This window comes from Stenella coeruleoalba (assembly GCF_951394435.1).
Source record: "Stenella coeruleoalba genome assembly, chromosome: 3".
NCBI classification, from domain to species: domain Eukaryota; kingdom Metazoa; phylum Chordata; class Mammalia; order Artiodactyla; family Delphinidae; genus Stenella; species Stenella coeruleoalba.
Window position 1 is genome coordinate 35,944,561 of NC_137148.1, and position 16,816 is coordinate 35,961,376.

Below are 16,816 nucleotides of genomic sequence, written 5' to 3' on the forward strand. Positions count from 1 at the left end.
AAAAGTAAGTAATTGAAGCAAGTATGTGAAAATGTTATAATTGTTAAATTTAGGTAATGGATATACTTTAGTTCATTATACTCCTTTTATGTTTGAAATTTTCATTTAGAAATATTGTTTTAAAAGAGTACATAGTATGATTCCATTTATATACAATTCTAGAAAATACAAACTAATCTAAGTGACAGAAAGCAGATCAGTGGTTGCCTGGAGACCGGAGGGGCAGGAAGGATTCAAAAGGAGCATAAGGGCTTCCCTGGTGGCGCAGTGGTTGAGAGTCCGCCTGCCGATGCAGGGGACACGGGTTCGTGCCCCGATCCGGGAAGATCCCACATGCCGCGGAGCGGCTGGGCCTGTGAGCCATGGCCGCTGAGCCTGCGCGTCCGGAGCCTGCACTCCGTAACCGGAGAGGCCGCGGCGGTGAGAGGCCCACGTACCGCAAAAAAAAAAAAAAAAAAAGCAGCATGAGGAAACTGGAGGGACAGATACGTTTCATCATCTTGATTGTGGTAACAGTTTCACGGTTCATAGTCTCATACCCACATCAAATCGCACATTTTAAATATGTACAGTTTATTACATGTCAATTATACTCCAATAAAGATGTTAAAAAGTTAGAGAAAACATTTTATTGTCAGTAACAGTAGCAGCCTTTCATGTAAAAGGAGCATCTGAAAACAAGAAAGAGATTATGGGGATAAAAAACCTGATGGCCCAAATAAAAGTCAATAGAAGCAATGCATAGTAAAATGTATGCTTCAAAAAACACAATTAGTGAGTAAAAATACTTTCAAAGAATTTTCCCAAAGCTTGAGGGAGAAAAAAAGGACAAAGAGGTGGGCATTGAAAGAAAAAACAAATTCAAAAAATAAAGAGAGTTTTGAAATAGGAAAGTTGGCGCGGCTGCGGGATCCAATTCTGGAGACCTGCTGTTGGCTGGTATCACATTGTCTTACAAAGTGGTAGAGGACGAACTGGCACTATTCGATAAAAGCATAAATGAATTTTGGAATAAATTCAGAAGCACTGTCAGTGACACCTCCTGTCAGATGGTGGGCCTAAGAGATACCTACAAGGATTCCATTAAAGCATTTGCAGAAAAGCTGGCTGTGAACTTAAAGGAAGAAGAACGAATGGCTGAGATGTTTCTGGAATATCAAAATCAGATCTGCAGGCAGAATAAGCTCACTCAAGAAAAGAAAGAGAATTTGTTGAAGTTGATTGCTGAAGTAAAAGACAAAAAGCAGGAACTGGACGCACTGACTGCAGATATCCAGGACCTTAAGGAAGAATATGCTAGGAAGAGGGAAACTATTTCCACTGCTAACAAAGCTAAAGAAGAGAGGTTGAAAAGGCTACAGAAATCTGTAGACCTGTATACAGGTCAACTTGGACTAGAAATTCGAAAAATTTATGGTGATAAGTTGCAGTTTATATTCACTAATATTGACCCTAAGCATGCTGAGAGCGTATTTATGTTTTCCCTGAGCCTAAATGAAGCAAGGGACTATGAGGTGTCAGATAGTGCTCCTCATTTTGAGTGCCTAGCAGAATTTCAAGAAAATGTAAGGAAGACCAACAATTTTTCGGCTTTTCTTGCCAATGTTCGGAAAGCTTTTACTGCTATTGTTTATAATTAATGTATAAATAGTATATAAAAACCGTTAAAAAAATAAAAATATAGAGAAAATCCTTAAGAGTTTCCACGTCCAAAAAAACATCATCATCAACAACAATGGTTATCTGCAAAAGAAAGAGAATGTGATTAACATTAACACCAAATATTGTGGGACAAAAATTACAGAGCTCTGGGAGAACAGGACTATGACAATAGGGTTCTAAACAACTAAATTATGACCCCTACATGACAACTGCAAATTTTAAGATTTTTACCTTAGAAATTATAACACTTTTATATATGATTTCTGGGGAAAAAATAAGGAGCAGCACTTCTAAATTTCTAGGGGAAAAAGAGAGGAATACAGAAAACTTGCTCAATATAGCAAAACAGAAAAAAAAATGAAGAAGAAAATTTTACTCCCACCCCCACCCACCAAAAAAATAAAAAAGGAAACAAACATATCAAACACAAATACTATAATATATGTGAATGTATTAAATTTCTCTATAAGGAGACAGATTGGAATAGAAGTAAACATCTCCCACGTTACTGTTCATAAGAAAACATCTCAAACAAAAAGTCTTAGCAATATAGAAAATAAAGAGATGAGAAAATACATACCTAGAAAACACAAACAAAATTAAGCAGCTGTGGTAATACTACCATCAAACACAATTTATGGCAAAAGACTTAGTGGGACTAAAAGGGATAAAATATTCAAGTCATAGTAAAGTTAGATAAGAAGATGCTTACATGTCAAATCGTGCTTACATGAATGAGGTCAAGTAGCAAAAAAAAAAGATATAGATAGTCTGAATAATTTAATTACAAATTTTATTTCATATACAGGTCTAAAACTGTGTATATTACATAGAATACACATTATTTCCAAATGTCTGTGGCTCATTTATAAAATTTAATTACACATTTACTCATCCACAAGAAAAACTTCAACAAAATCTAAAAAGTGGAAATGTTCAGGCCAAATTCTCTGACCACAATGCAATATATAATTCATCACTTTTAAACTGCTTAAAAGAAAAATAGTGACCTAATTAGCTCAAAGAAACTAAGCTTAAATGGTGGTGCAAATAATTCTGTTAGAGCCAAAAGACTTGCTTACTTTTCAAGTGTTTATGCTCTGTAAACATTTCAGGAAAGAAGACAAAAGCTCAGAGAGCAGACTTTGTCTATCTGTTCACCACTATCTTTTAGCACACAGTGGATGCTCAACAAGAGATTATTGAATGAATTAAATAAAAATCATCATACACTGTATCTGTTATCCACCAGGTATTGCCTATTAAATGATTAAATGGCATTTAGTAAAATGTAGCATGTGTTCCTGGAAATCTCCATTTTTAGCAAGTGCGAATACCAGGTAATTCTTATGTTCACTAAACATTAAGAACTGCTAGGTTATAAGAAACCAAAATGAATGAAAACCAAGAAACATTACCTTTAAAGTCAAAACAGTACAGCTATTATAATATTGTTCTGGCAGTTTTAATCAATGTAATGAGGCAAGGAAGGGATAGAGGGAGGGAGAGAGAAATGTATCATTACCATATCAGGAAGAAAACAATTACATTAGTTTGTAAGTGAAATGACTGCCTATCCAAGAGAATAAATTGAAAATTGTTAGAATTTAAGTTGCAAAAGGCGGCTAATTCAAGATAAATTATTAATATACCAGCAATAATCATAAGGGGAAAATACAGGAAAATGAACGTTCACAACAGCAATAAAAATTCAAATATCAAGGAATAAACTAAACAGGTAATGCATGTGAAGAAAATGTCAAAACTGTACTTTATCAATCAGCTATTTAGAGCTCTGTGCTATTTAGAGCTTGTGCTATGTTAACGCATCTAAGTTGGAAGGACATTTCCGAGAATCCCCTTCCTTTTATAGTTCTTTGTAGTGCTGGCTACAGGAGACACTGTACATGGGACTTGGAAGGCAGAAGTGAAGCAGCCACATTTTTAACTCTAAAGGTTGGTGCTGGACGCACCATGGAGCTCGCACGTCTTGCTGCTGATCTGTCAGCTCACCTTGCTGGCATGAGCAAGCAGCTAGGCCTGCAGCTCCTTCAGCCTTCACCATATCTTCCTTCAGCTTCTCCAAATCCTGGGCCTGCATGTGCAGCCCCAAGGTCAAGAGTGCCAGCCTCTCCTGCAGGTCACCCACAGCATCAAAACTGGATTTGGTGAGAGGCCAGTGCAGGTTCCATTCTGTCCTTGTTCTCATCCACATCTACCTTCCCCTCCCGACTTGCTGCAGCTTCAGGTTCAAAAACAGACTCAGAGGCAACGGCCTGCAGCGCCTGCCCTCCGAGCCCCAGGATTACAGCAGGTCTAAACTTCTTATTCCTTAGCACGCAAAGTAGTTCTGTTCCTTTGATGGAACTTTACTGATACAAGAGCCAGACCATTTTGCTGAGGAAGAAGACAACATGGATGGTATTATCCTCCTCAAATTAATCTATAAATTTAATGTAACTCATCAAAATCATAAAAGGGATTTTCTTTTAGCAACTTCACAAAACATTTTCAGATTGGCATTCGAAAGAGTTAATGCCAATAAACTTGCAAAAGCAGAGTAATATGAATACTGAAAGGTAAATGCAAAGTCTGAGACAGGTCAAGTGTGTGTTTGGGGAAGGCGGAAATGTATGTAGAATTCCAAATTGGTAAGGAACAATTATTTCACTCAGATCCTGTGTCAGTTAGGGTTCTTAAGTGCACGGAAGAGAAAGGACTCTAAGTAAAAGCAAAAACCATTAAAAGGATATTGGGAAATCACAGACTTGCCAGGTTTCAAGAACCAGGCTTCAAACTCTGCCTCAAGCACCTCAGTGAAAATGACACCAGACACCTGTGGTGAAGACCTCTCTGCCCCCGAGCCCAGCTTACACTGCCTGACCCATAACCACATATTATCATTGGCATTGCTGCTAGTACTGCCCTATCTGCTGCTGTCATAAAAGATTCTTGGCATATTTGTTTCTTTGCTCTCAAAACTTGGAGTTGGGGGCTCCCCTGGTGGCGCAGTGGTCGAGAATCCGCCTGCCGATGCAGGGCACACGTGTTCATGCCCCGGTCCGGGAAGATCCCACATGCCGCGGAGCGGCTGGGCCCGTGAACCATGGCCGCTGGGCCTGCGCGTCCGGAGCCTGTGCTCCGCAACGGAAGAGGCCACAACAGTGAGAGGCCTGCATACCGCAAAAAAAAAAAAAAAAAAAATACTGATAGACATAACTATATAAAAATGTAGACTTCTGCATGTCAAAATTAAAGACTAATAAATGGAGGAAATTTTGAACATTTATGATGGAGAAAGATTAGAAGCTCTACTTTACTAAGGGCTTTTAAAACTAACAAGAAAAAATACGTATCCCAATAATAACATGGCAATGTCTATGAAAAGGCAATTTGGAAAAGGAATAAATACAAACGGTCAAAGAAAACTATTAAAAGATTTCAACTTTATTGGTAATCAATTGAATTTAAAACAATGAGATTTCAACATAAGATCGACGAAAGATTGCTAATGATTTGTTTGTGGTGGGGAAACAATCACTCAGTATTAGCAGTTGTATAAATTGGTATAACTCTTCTAGCAGACAATTTGACAATATGTATCAAAAATGATTAATAAATGAGCAAACACTTGACTCAGGATTTCCAATTCTAGGAAATTATCCTAAGAAACGAATTAGATAAATACAAAGAGTTACACATGGATGTTCAGCACAGCATTGTTTATAATAAGGAAAAATTAGAAACTATGTGTCCAAAATACAGGGCTAGTGAAATAAATTCCATACAATTATGCAGTCATTAAAAAAATACTTATTCCCATATTTGTTGACATAGGAAATGCTCAATAGATACTAAAATTTAAAAGGTAGCCTAAAAATAATATGTAAAATATTACATTTTTGTTAAAAATATGTACATATGCATAAAAAATCTGGAAGGCTGTTCATTTGGCTTATCTCTCACTAGTGGGCTTACATGTGATCATTACTTTTTTTCCCTTTTCTTTGATTTCATAAAAATTTTTAATGTTACTATCATGAAAACAAAACCAATAAAGCTCCTTTGAAAAGTTAGAAGTAATTAATAACTCAGACCATGATGCTAAGCTCAGTTTCTTAAAGTATAATTTTTAAAAATGTAGAAACATATTTATAACATTATAAATATTAATAAAATATTAGAATATATAACATTAATAAACATTAATAAAATTGTATGCAAATCTCACGTCAAATTTATAGTATAATATAAAAATAATGTATTTACATTTATGTATTAGTTGGTACATGAAAAGCCTGTATGAAAGATTTCTGTATCTCCAGATGAAATAAACTTATGCAGGTTCCTTTAAGTTTTTTTATTAGTGTGAAGAATACTTGCTTTGCAGAGAACAACTATTTTGTTAATGACAATGGAATCTAAAACCATCCTCAAATTCTTAGTCATTTGGAAAAATGAAAATTGTTCTCTAAAGCACTAAGATTGAGTTATAGTCTACAGATTCTTCCAGGATTAGGAAATAATGATTTCAAGATACTTTCAACCAAGAGATATGACCAAAATGCAAAAGAAACCTCCAAGGTCATGAATCCTTTCCATATACCTTAGGATTTATAGTTCCACACATCATGAATCAGGTCTCTGCTTTGCAAAGTAAACATCTGACACCTGAATGGATAAAGAAGTCAATGTGTTTAAAGGCTCAGTGCATATAATTTTAAAATTTATAAAATATTCCTTTGAACCAAAGATAATATCATTATCCCCTTAGCTGGATGGGAACTGGGACACAGAAAGCTTGAATTAATGACCAAGCCAGAGAGGTATAGCCACAGAGCAATATCCCCCTCCTTCGGTAAGCCGTGGCCTGTAAATTAGCCCTAAGAAGAAAGAAGGCCAGTCAGATGGATGAGTTGTGAGGAGAACGTAGGCTGGGCACAGTATACACAGAGGCCTAACAGAAAAGCTCTTCTGCCGCTCAAACTATGCTTCTGTATGCATTTAATTGCATATTGTCAAGTGTCATCCTAGAAAGCAGACAAAAGGTCATTATACACCTAATTGCAAATTGCATGATGTCTCTATAAAGCCATTTCATTACATCCATCTTCTTTTACTCACTAAACAATTTTTGTCATCACTAAATATATTTAAATGTACTCACCTAATGTTTTACTCGATGAGTTCAGATACAAAAAAGGATCGAGTAGCTAATTAAGTGTCATGAGCAAAGTGAAACATGAAAAGATCACTTAAAGTATTTAAATGATGATCCAAATTTAAAGCGACGTGAAAAAGAAAAACTTACTGTTTTCCAAATGTCTATATACTGTAGTAGTTTATGAATAGGAACAGATACACATAATGGGGCAGCACAAAATGCATTTTAAATGGAAAGTTTAAACAGCTTGCTTGATGAGAAAGGAACAAAAAGCTCACCTGGGCGAACTCAGAAGCAGATCCTTTCAGCCCTAATCAAGCCTACAGATGCCTGCAGCACTGCCAACATCTGGACTACAACTTCATGAGACCCTGAGCAGAACCATCCAGCTAAGCCTCTTCCAAAAGTTCTGGCCCAAAAGTACAGTGAGATAATAACTGTTTACTGTTTTAAGCCTCTAAGTTTTGGGGTACAGTAATTTGTTATGCAGCATGGATAGCTAAAACAGTAATTTCTCTTTTCAAGAAAGGTATAATTATGGTCCCAGAAACACAGTTCCGACATCTATTCCACTCCAACTACTGGTGCAGATATTTAGAGTAGATTCTGAGTATGAGACAGTAATTTAATAGTTGTACTTCCTCTTATTTATTGTCTCTGACTAGAACACCTAAGTGTCCCATTTTTCTTCTCTCTGCTTCCTTTTTCCACTTCCTGCTCCTCCCGCATAAATAGAATGGACTCCAGAACCTCTTAAACTGTAAAATACCTTTATTTTACATATTCACTTTTGTTGGGTAAGTTCATTAAGAGCAGTAATTGTAAGTTTCTTAAACTTGTCATGCATGAAGTTAATGTGCTCAAGGTGTTTAATATTTCATTATACTAATACAGGGGGTAAGCAGGTTAGCAATCCTCAGCCTGTGAACTGAAGATATTATTTGGAATGATTTCTGCCATAACAGCCAGTTACCCAGATCATAAATGTCTATGACTTGCGGGAGCCATTTTCGGCAATGGCCAAACTCTGCCACGCACCATTCCTATAAGAGTACTATGCCATCAACTATGGGGTCTTCAAAGTATACTTAGCAGTAATCCTCCCTTTCCTTAACTCGACAAACACACACTTAGCCAGTTACTTTACACACTGTTGTGCATTGTTTGTTAATAATCTCTGACGTTATTCCTACCAAAAAAATAAGAGGTAGCAAATTCCCAACAGAAATGTCCTTTTCTGCTTCACCCCTTCTCCCCCACCCCAAACCCCATCACAAATATTTACAAAAACCTGAGGAAAAAGCACCGTCTAGAATCCGAAAACTGCCTTTATTATGCTTTACAAATAAGTCCTCTTCAATGAACTGTAGTTGCTGTGAAACTTAATATATATTTACTTTCTTTAATGCTATAGTACTCAAAGCAGATGCCAAATCTAATTCAGCTAATTTGCAAAGAAAGGAAACACAAATCTTGCTCACTTTCACGGATATTCTTCGTAACCTGCATGTAAAATGTTTCTTTCCTATGACCATTATAAATACATACGATTCTGAATTTCAACAAGTCTTAGCAAATTCCCAAAGTCATTCTTTCCTAAGGTTGGCATGATTCAATAATTTTTAAAATGTCGATTAAGAAAATAGGTGGAAAGCCCTGGCGTCTGCAGGGAAGGGAACAAGTTACAATCTCCACAATCACCCCTCCCGGGAGCCTGGGCGCCTTAAGGGCCTTCGTGGCTGGTAAGGTGGCAATGGGCAACTCTGGCAAGATCGCCGGCAACCCGCCCAGAGCCAGGGAAACGCCAGGGGCGCGAAGCCTAGGCGAGGGCTTGACGCCCATGGGATCTATAAGGCGCGACGAAGCAGGAGGGCCGTGCAGGGATCGCGCAGATCCCGGAGACACCGGCCAGTGTCTGTCGAGCACACCCCGCCTGCTCTCGGGTCCCACGCGACTGCCGCCCCTCCACGCCTTCCCCATCGGGAACCTGGTTCTTCTAGACTTCAGGTTCAGGTGGTCCCCGCCTCCGGCCTGCCACCTCAGGACGCAGTTTCGCGGCGTCCATACAGTCACCCCCCGACCCGGTCCCTCGCTGAGAATCAGCCGCACCCACCATCTGCTCCCCCAGCTGAAACAAGCCAGCCGCGCGAACGGCGGCTCCGCCCCTCTACACCCGCTTCCGTCGGTACCATAGAGACGCCGGCCGCGGGCCTGAGCGGCTCTAGCCCGCGACGCAGGCCGAGAGGACGCCGGGATACTGGTTCCACTCTAAGCGGTCAGGAACGCGGCTTGAGGGCTCTTAAGACGAGGGGTTGGGTACCTCGAGTTCCCCTACCGTCGTGCTCCCCAAAAGGACACATTTGGGACGACGGGTGGGGAGTGAAAAGTGCCTTGTTGGTTCCCCTCTCTCGACCCTGAGGATTCATTCTCGGCTTAGCCGGCGCCGTCCACAGCGCACCCACGCGGCGGTGGGAAGCCGGGGACGCGAATTAACCTCACCGAATATGGGACGCGCGGGCTTCTGCCCAGAGGTGCCGCCGGCTGTCCCGGAGATGTAGAGATGTTTCCGACTTCCTGCATGGGATCCTTTAGGGTGGGCGTAGGAGAGAGTTTTTCACTCCGCAAGACCGGGCGACTCTGCGGACCTTACGCTCCTCTGTGGCGCTCCACCGCCCCCTTGGGGAGCTCTTGATAATTACTCTTTGGCGCTGTGCGGTATACGTTGGGGGCAGCTTTTTCTTGTGGACAGCAGTGAGAAGGCTAGAACGCTTAATCATGACTACTGAATGCCCAAGAGTCGGAAAAAGAGACAACATAAAGGGTGGCTTGACTCTGATTAACTGGACGGACAAGGTGCAGCTTGTTTAGTGGGTCTGTGGCCAGTTCCCATCCCGACTCCCTGCCTCGGAGTGGTGGCTGCTCTGTGAGCACCAAGGAGACATGGAGCTTGACATGTGGCTCTAGTAAGCACTGGGCGAAAAGCGGGGGCTCAATGAGGAAAATTTCTTTCTCCTTCCTACCTGGTTTCTCAAAACAAGTGTTGGATGTAATGCAGGGGCGGCAATGGGATTATATTAAGTACATAGTTGAAGGAGACCATAGAGAGTCCGAATCTTCTATCTCGAGCAAACTTCTAGGTCTTTCACGGAACCTTAAAGTGTGGCTGAGTTTCTGTTACAGAACTTTTCATTGCTTGTCACACTCTTGGTTCTTAGCCAACGGGAAAGACTCAACTGAGGGAGGAAATTATACATGTTTTACCTGCACAGCTTAAAAGCTTATTAAAAATATTACTGAACACATTAACCACAATATTGGGTGCTTTTAGTCATGTTAAGAACAAATATTTTCTGTCTGAATGCAGTAACAGTTTGGCATTACCCTTATGGCAGCATGGGTGCATTTCTTATAGTCTAGGCTTTCTAGAGTTATTTAGGGACAACATAGGTGGTTTCCTGCAACCAAAACAGAACTTAGTTATTTTCTCTGTGGGCAGTCTGCTGCCCAAAGGGACTGTTCATTACACAATACATACTGAGCGCTCTCAATATGCCAGGCACTATGCTTGGTAATAAGACTATAAAATAACTTTATGGAGCTCAAGTTCTAGTGGAGGATACAGACCACAAAGAAGTAAGTTGAATGACTGAAATGTGTGTTCTAAAGGAAGTAAACATGGTGATGTAATAGTAACTGGGGGAGGCCCCTCTGAGGCAGGGATATTTGTGCTGAGACCTGAAGGTGGCAGGGAGCCCACTGTGAGCTAAAGAGAGCATTGTGCCCATTCAAATTGCTTACATTACCTCTCCTAACCTACTACACTCTGCTTGCTTTGCTATTTTTCTCGTTGTTTCCTCTGTTGCTTCTTCTCTTTTATGTGAAGAGACTGGTCTTTTCAAGAAATCATAAGTTAATTTGAACATTTCTGATTATGTCTGGTATAATCTTGAAGTCTTTCTAGATGTATGGTTTTGTTCTTTCCCAAGAGACAGGTGTAATACATAGCACTTTTGGTGAGCTCATTCCTCTTTTGGTTTCATACACTTTGTAGCATAAATCTTTGGAGATGTTCAAAACAAATGAAAATATCTGGTACATGAGATAGTCCAGATAAAATTTAGTCTTAGCTAAAGTGCTCGATTCTTAGCTTGAAGCAATATTGCCCACATTAAGGTTTTTCGTTTTGTTTTTTTAAGATCTAATTCTCTTTTCATGGTTCTACTGAAAAATACTTGGAGTAGAGAGACTAAATAGCAAATGATCAATGTACACAATTCTGCATAAGTAAAATGAAAGAAACTTGATTAATAGTGAATGCTCCACAAGACAAAACAGCAACAACTACAGTTTTATAAAATTTTTTCTCAAATCTGAGATAAGAAATTGTTCAAATTTTTAAAATAGTTCTTTATTAATAAAATATATATTTTAAAATTTACAAGTTAGGTAAAATACTTCCAAAGTTAAATGTCATTTCTCATAAAATCATTGTACAGAAATCATATATATAATTTCTTGGCTTTCTAGTAATTTTCTACCAGTCACTTGAAATAACATCCTCAAGGTTTAATAATATATTGTAATAATTCCATATTTCACCTTTTAGAGTTTGATAGAAGACAGTCAATATCCTGAAGGATTTCAGAGGTTTTTTTCAATGCCACTGATACACTCTTTTCATTAACTTCTTTTAGCAAGTCTTCTGAAGATTTTGGTTTACAATGATCCAAAGACTGTTCATTTTTCTTGTTAGAAATCTGGCTTAGGACACCACTGTTCTCCAATAATACTAAGTTGCTTAGTTAAGGAGCTTTTTCCCCATATTTTTCATTATAATTGTTTTTAATTCAGAAAGCCTAGCCTTCATATTAAAATATTATTTCTCCATTGGGAGGAAGATCTCTTGGATTCACAATAGAGTTGGGACTTCAGAATTTATCAAGTCTATCCCTTATAGATGAAGAAACTAGTTAAGACTATAAGAGGGGGAAAGGAAAAGAGAGTATGTATGTCTGTATTTGGATGGAAGTTTGGTGACAGGGAGGAAATAAAAGAATTAAAACCTCAGTAACATTTCTTTAAATGAAGAAGTGATATGGGAATAAAAGGGAACCAAAGTAGGGGTGAGAGGAATACAAACAATCTGTGTAGGGTATTTTTAACTTAAAACATCTAGAGTGAAAAGAATCTGTCCTCTGTTGCAGAGCTACTTTATTATTTGAATAGGATTATGGAAAAATAACAGGATAAAAGAAATTTAGATGATTGGGATAGGAATGTACAGAACAAAAGGTTTAATAAGAAAAAGAAGTAAGAGTCCAGTCCAAGTTGGTGATGTAGGAGGTTCCTGAACTCACCTCCTCCCACAAATGTGACACTGAATCTACAGCTACACATGGAGAAATTCTCGCTGTCAGAAATCCAGGAACTACCCGAGTGACTCCTATACACTGAGTGAATAAGAATATATCCACAATTAAACGGGTAAGAAAAGTTGAGACACACTTTCAATATAAACCCCACCCTTAGCACAATAGGGGGGAACTCACAATTCCCAGCTTCTTCCTGAGGAGTAAACAGTTTGCCCCAAGATCTAATGCTCCAACTTTTAAGACTCCTAAGTGTGGGACAGGCCCCTAAAACTTCTAGTTCTGAGCAGACAGAAACACCCATCTCCCAGTCTTTCCCTCAAAGAGGGCTATTTGCATACTTTAAAAGCTGCTGCCTGAGGTATGCCTATTTGCATGTTTTAAAAGCTTCTAATTTAGCACGTGCCTAGGGGCTGAATGTGATCCTCCCTGGAGACTCAGGAGGCTGCCAGATGATATCTCCACATTCTTTCTCTGGCCTACTCAAGGTTGCTGCTATCTCCCTGGAAGGAGCTTATACACAAAAGAAAATGTCAGTGAAACAAAGAGCTGGGTTTTTTTTTGCAAAGACAAAATAGACAAATAGTCTAGCTAAAGCTAGACTTAACAAGAAAAAAGAAAACTCAAACAAATAAAATTAGAAATGAAAGAAGAGAAATCACAACCAATACCACATAATACAAAGGATCATGAGAGACTACTATGAACAATTATAGGCCAAGATATTGGACAACCTAAAAGAAATGGATAGATTCCTAGAAACATACTGAATCCAGGCTGATTACTAGTAAGGAAATTGAATCAGTAATCAAATACCTCCCAACACAAATGGTTTCACTGGTGAATTCTACTAAATATTTAAACAAGAATTAATACCAATCCTTCTCAAACTCTTCCAAAAAATGGAAGAGGAGAGAATATACCTCAAAACTAATTTTACGAGGCCACGGTTACCCTGACAACCAGAACCAGATAAAGACACAAGAAAAGAAAATTACAGGCCAGTATCTCTGATGAACATAGATGCAAAAGTCCTCAACAAAACATTAACAAACCAAATTCAACAATATATTAAAATGGTCATACACCATGATCAAGTGGGATTTATTCTAGGGATACAAGGATGGTTAAACATATGAAAATTAATGTGGTATACCACATTAACAAAATGAAGGATAGAAATCATATGTCAATAGATGCAGAAAAACACTCAACAAACTGGGTATAGAGGGAACATACCTGAACATAATAAAGGCTATATATGATTAGCCTACAACTAATATCATATTCAACAGTGAAAAGCTGAAAGCTTTTCTTCTAAAATAAGAAATAAGACAGTAATGCTCACTCTCAACCCCTTTTATTCAATATAGTACTGGAAGTCCCAGCCAGAGCAATTAGACCAAAAAAAAAAAAAAAGAAGAAGAAGAAGAAATAAAAGGCATACAAATCAGAAGGGAAGAAGTAAAGCTGTCTCTATTTGCAGATGATATGATATTATATATAGACTCTGCTAAAGTCTCCACCAAAAACCTGGTAGAACTAATAAATTTAGTAAAGTTGCAGGATACAAAATCAATATAAAAAAATAAGCTGCATTTCTATACATTAATAATGAATTACCTGGGCTTCCCTGGTGGCGCAGTGGTTAAGAATCTGCCTGCCAATGCAGGGTACATGGGTTTGAGCCCTGGTTCGGGAAGATCTCACATGCCGTGGAGCAACTAAGCCCGTGTACCACAACTACTGAGCCTGAGCTCTAGAGCCCATGAACCACAACTACTGAGTGCACGTGCCACAACTACTGAAGCCTGCGTGCCTAGAGCCCATGCTCTGCAACAAGAGAAGCCACTGCAGTGAGAAGCCCGCACACCACAACAAAGAGCAGCCCCCGCTTGACGCAACTAGAGAAAGCCTGCGCACAGCAATGAAGACCCAATACAGCCAAAAATAAATAAATAAATAAATAAAATTTCTAAAAATAAATAATGAATTATCAGAAAAAGAAAGTAGGAAAACAATTCCATTTACAATTACATCAAAAAGAATAAAATACCTAGGAATAAATTTAAGCAAAAAGGTGAAAGATCTGTACATTGAAAACTATAAAACATTAGATGAAACAGAATAAGACACAAATAAATGGAAAGATATTCTGTACTCATGAATTGGAAGAATTAATATTGTTAAAATGTCCATACTACGCAAAGCAATCTACAGATTCAATACAATATTCAATGTATTGAACAATACAAAATTCTAATGGCATTTTTCACAGAAATAGAACAAACAGTACTGAAATTTGTATGGAACCAAAAAATACCTCAAATAGCCAAAGCAAACTTGAGAAAGAAGAACAACGCTGGAAGTTTTCTGATTTCAAACTATGGTAATCAAAACAGTATGACATTGGCAAAAACCAGAAATATAGATCAATGGAACAGAATAAAAAGTCCAGAAATAAAGTCACGTATGTCTGTAATGGTCAATTAATTTACAACAAACAGTCAAAAATATACAATGGAGAAAGGATAGACTCTTTAATAAACGATGTTGGGAAAACTGGACCTCTACCTTACACCATACACAAAAATCAACTCAAAATGGATTAAAGACTTGAATGTAAGACCTGAGACCATAAAACCCCTAGAAGAAAACATAGGGTGTAATAAACTCCTTGACATCAGTCTTGGCAATGACTTTTTGACACCAAAAGCAAAGAAAACAAAAGCAAAAATAAACAAGCAGTACTTGTCAAACTAAACAGCTTTTGCACAGCAAAGGACACCTTCAACAAAATGAAAAGGCAACCTATGGAATGGAAGAAAATATTGCAAATTATATTTCTGATAAGAGGTTAATATCCAAGATATTCAAACAACTCATACAACTCAATAGCAAAAAAAAAAAAAAAAAAAAAAACAGTTAAAAAATGAGCAGAGGAACTGAATAGGTACTTTTCCAAAGACATACAGATGGCCAACAGGTACATGAAAAGGTGCTCAACATCACTAATCATCATGGGAAATGCAAATCAAAACCAATGAGATATCACCTCACACCTGTTAGAATGGCTATCATCAAAAAGATAAGACATAACAAGTGTTGGTAAGGATATGGAGAAAAGAGAACCCTTGTGTACCTTCGTAGAAATATAAATTAGTACAGCCACTGTGGAAAACAGTATGGAAGTTTCCTCAAAAATTTACAAATAGAACTACCATATGATCCAGCAATCTTACTTCTGGGTATATATCCAAAAGAAATGAAAACAGTCGGGGCTTCCCTGGTGGAGCAGTGGTTGAGAGTCCACCTGCCGATGCAGGGGACACGGGTTCATGCCCCGGTCCGGGAAGATCCCACATGCCGCGGAGCGGCTGGGCCCATGAGCCATGGCCGCTGAGCCTGCGTGTCTGGAGCCTGTGCTCCGCAACGGGAGAGGCCACAACAGTGAGAGGCCCACGTACTGCAAAAAAAACAAAAACAAAAACAAAAAAAAAGAAATGAAAACAGTCTATTGAAGAGATAGCTGTACTCTTTTGTTCACTGCAGCATTTTTCACAATAGCCAAGATATGGAGACAACCTAAGTTGTTGGATGAATGGATAAAGAAGATGTGGTACATATATATACACACAATGGAATACTACTCAGCCATGAGAAAGAAGGAAATTCTGACATTTGCAACAACACGGATGGACCTTGACGGCATTTTGCTAAGTGAACTAAGCTAGACAGAGAAAGACAAATACATGGTGTCACTCATATGTGGAATTTTTTAAAAAGTCAAACTCATGGAAACAGAATGTAGACTGGTAGTTGCCAGGGGCTGGGGGTGGGGAAAGAGGGAGAGGTTGGTAAAAGCATATGAACTCTCAGCTATAAGATGAATAAGGTCTGAGGATCTAATGTATAACATGGTGACTGTAGCTGATAACACTGTGTTGTATGACTGAGGTTTGTTGGGAGGGTGGAAATCAGATGTTCTCACCACCATCTACCCCGGGAGGGTTGGTGAGGTAGAGGAGAGGAGGAAGATAGATATGTGAAGTGATATATGTGTTAATTAACAAGATAGGGTGATCCTTTCACAATGTGTATGTGTGTCAGGTCACTATGATATACTATTTAAGTATCTTATAATTTTTTCAATTATACCTCAATAAAGCTGAAATTTTTTTACAAATAATAGTATATAAAAATCCTACAAATTTAAAAAAAGAAAGAAGTCAGAGATAGTTCTCAGTTATAATTTAGAATATAATTATATAAGTGTGAAAGTCTCCATAGGACATTTTAACCCCAGTTCACTGTCCTTTGCTGAGTTAAACCCAATGAAAAGTACAAATGCTAACATGATGTACCTCCTATAGACAAGATACATCTTAAATTACAATCTTAAATATTATTCAATAAAGCTCTGTAATATATAAGTATGGATTAATATAAAGTAGAGTCATGAATTAAGCCTACAATGGAAAGAGAGAAATTATGCAGGACAATACATTCTGTTTAAAGGATACAGTTAAACTTCTGTATCTTTTCAAGTTCAGAAGCCACAGACCTGTGCAAAAAAAACCTCATGCTAGTTGTCTGATTCTTTTATATCCACAATATTTCA

The 16,816-nt window shown here is 38.2% G+C and overlaps 3 protein-coding genes across 5 annotated transcripts in view; 1 reads left to right on the forward strand and 2 right to left on the reverse strand.

Moving 5' to 3' along the window:
• TMEM267 (transmembrane protein 267) overlaps window positions 1-9,463 on the reverse strand; it is a 31,624-nt gene extending 22,161 nt beyond the window's left edge. The window contains exon 1 of one of the 2 annotated variants that reach the window (XM_079916993.1): window positions 9,326-9,463. The gene's annotated coding sequence lies outside the window, so the exon portion shown is untranslated. Of the gene's footprint in view, window positions 1-8,939; window positions 8,979-9,325 lie in introns of those variants that run through there. The other variant, XM_079916994.1, reaches the window with a different exon arrangement.
• LOC307184647 (kinetochore protein Spc25-like) lies at window positions 712-2,250 on the forward strand. Its single transcript, XM_079918275.1, has one exon. It carries the CDS (start codon window positions 1,050-1,052, stop codon window positions 1,638-1,640), a length of 591 nt encoding a protein of 196 aa, XP_079774401.1. The 5' UTR covers window positions 712-1,049; the 3' UTR covers window positions 1,641-2,250.
• Window positions 9,464-11,421: 1,958 nt separating the features above from the next.
• Window positions 11,422-16,816, reverse strand: part of LOC307184353 (uncharacterized protein C5orf34 homolog) — a gene marked incomplete at its 3' end in the record, with an annotated part of 31,097 nt that continues 25,702 nt past the window's right edge. For both annotated transcript variants that reach the window (XM_079917842.1, XM_079917841.1), the window contains 2 exons: window positions 16,719-16,759; window positions 11,422-11,615 (listed from right to left, as the gene is read on the reverse strand). In XM_079917842.1, the coding sequence (XP_079773968.1) occupies window positions 11,422-11,615; window positions 16,719-16,759 (235 nt within the window). The remainder of the gene's footprint in view (window positions 11,616-16,718; window positions 16,760-16,816) is intronic.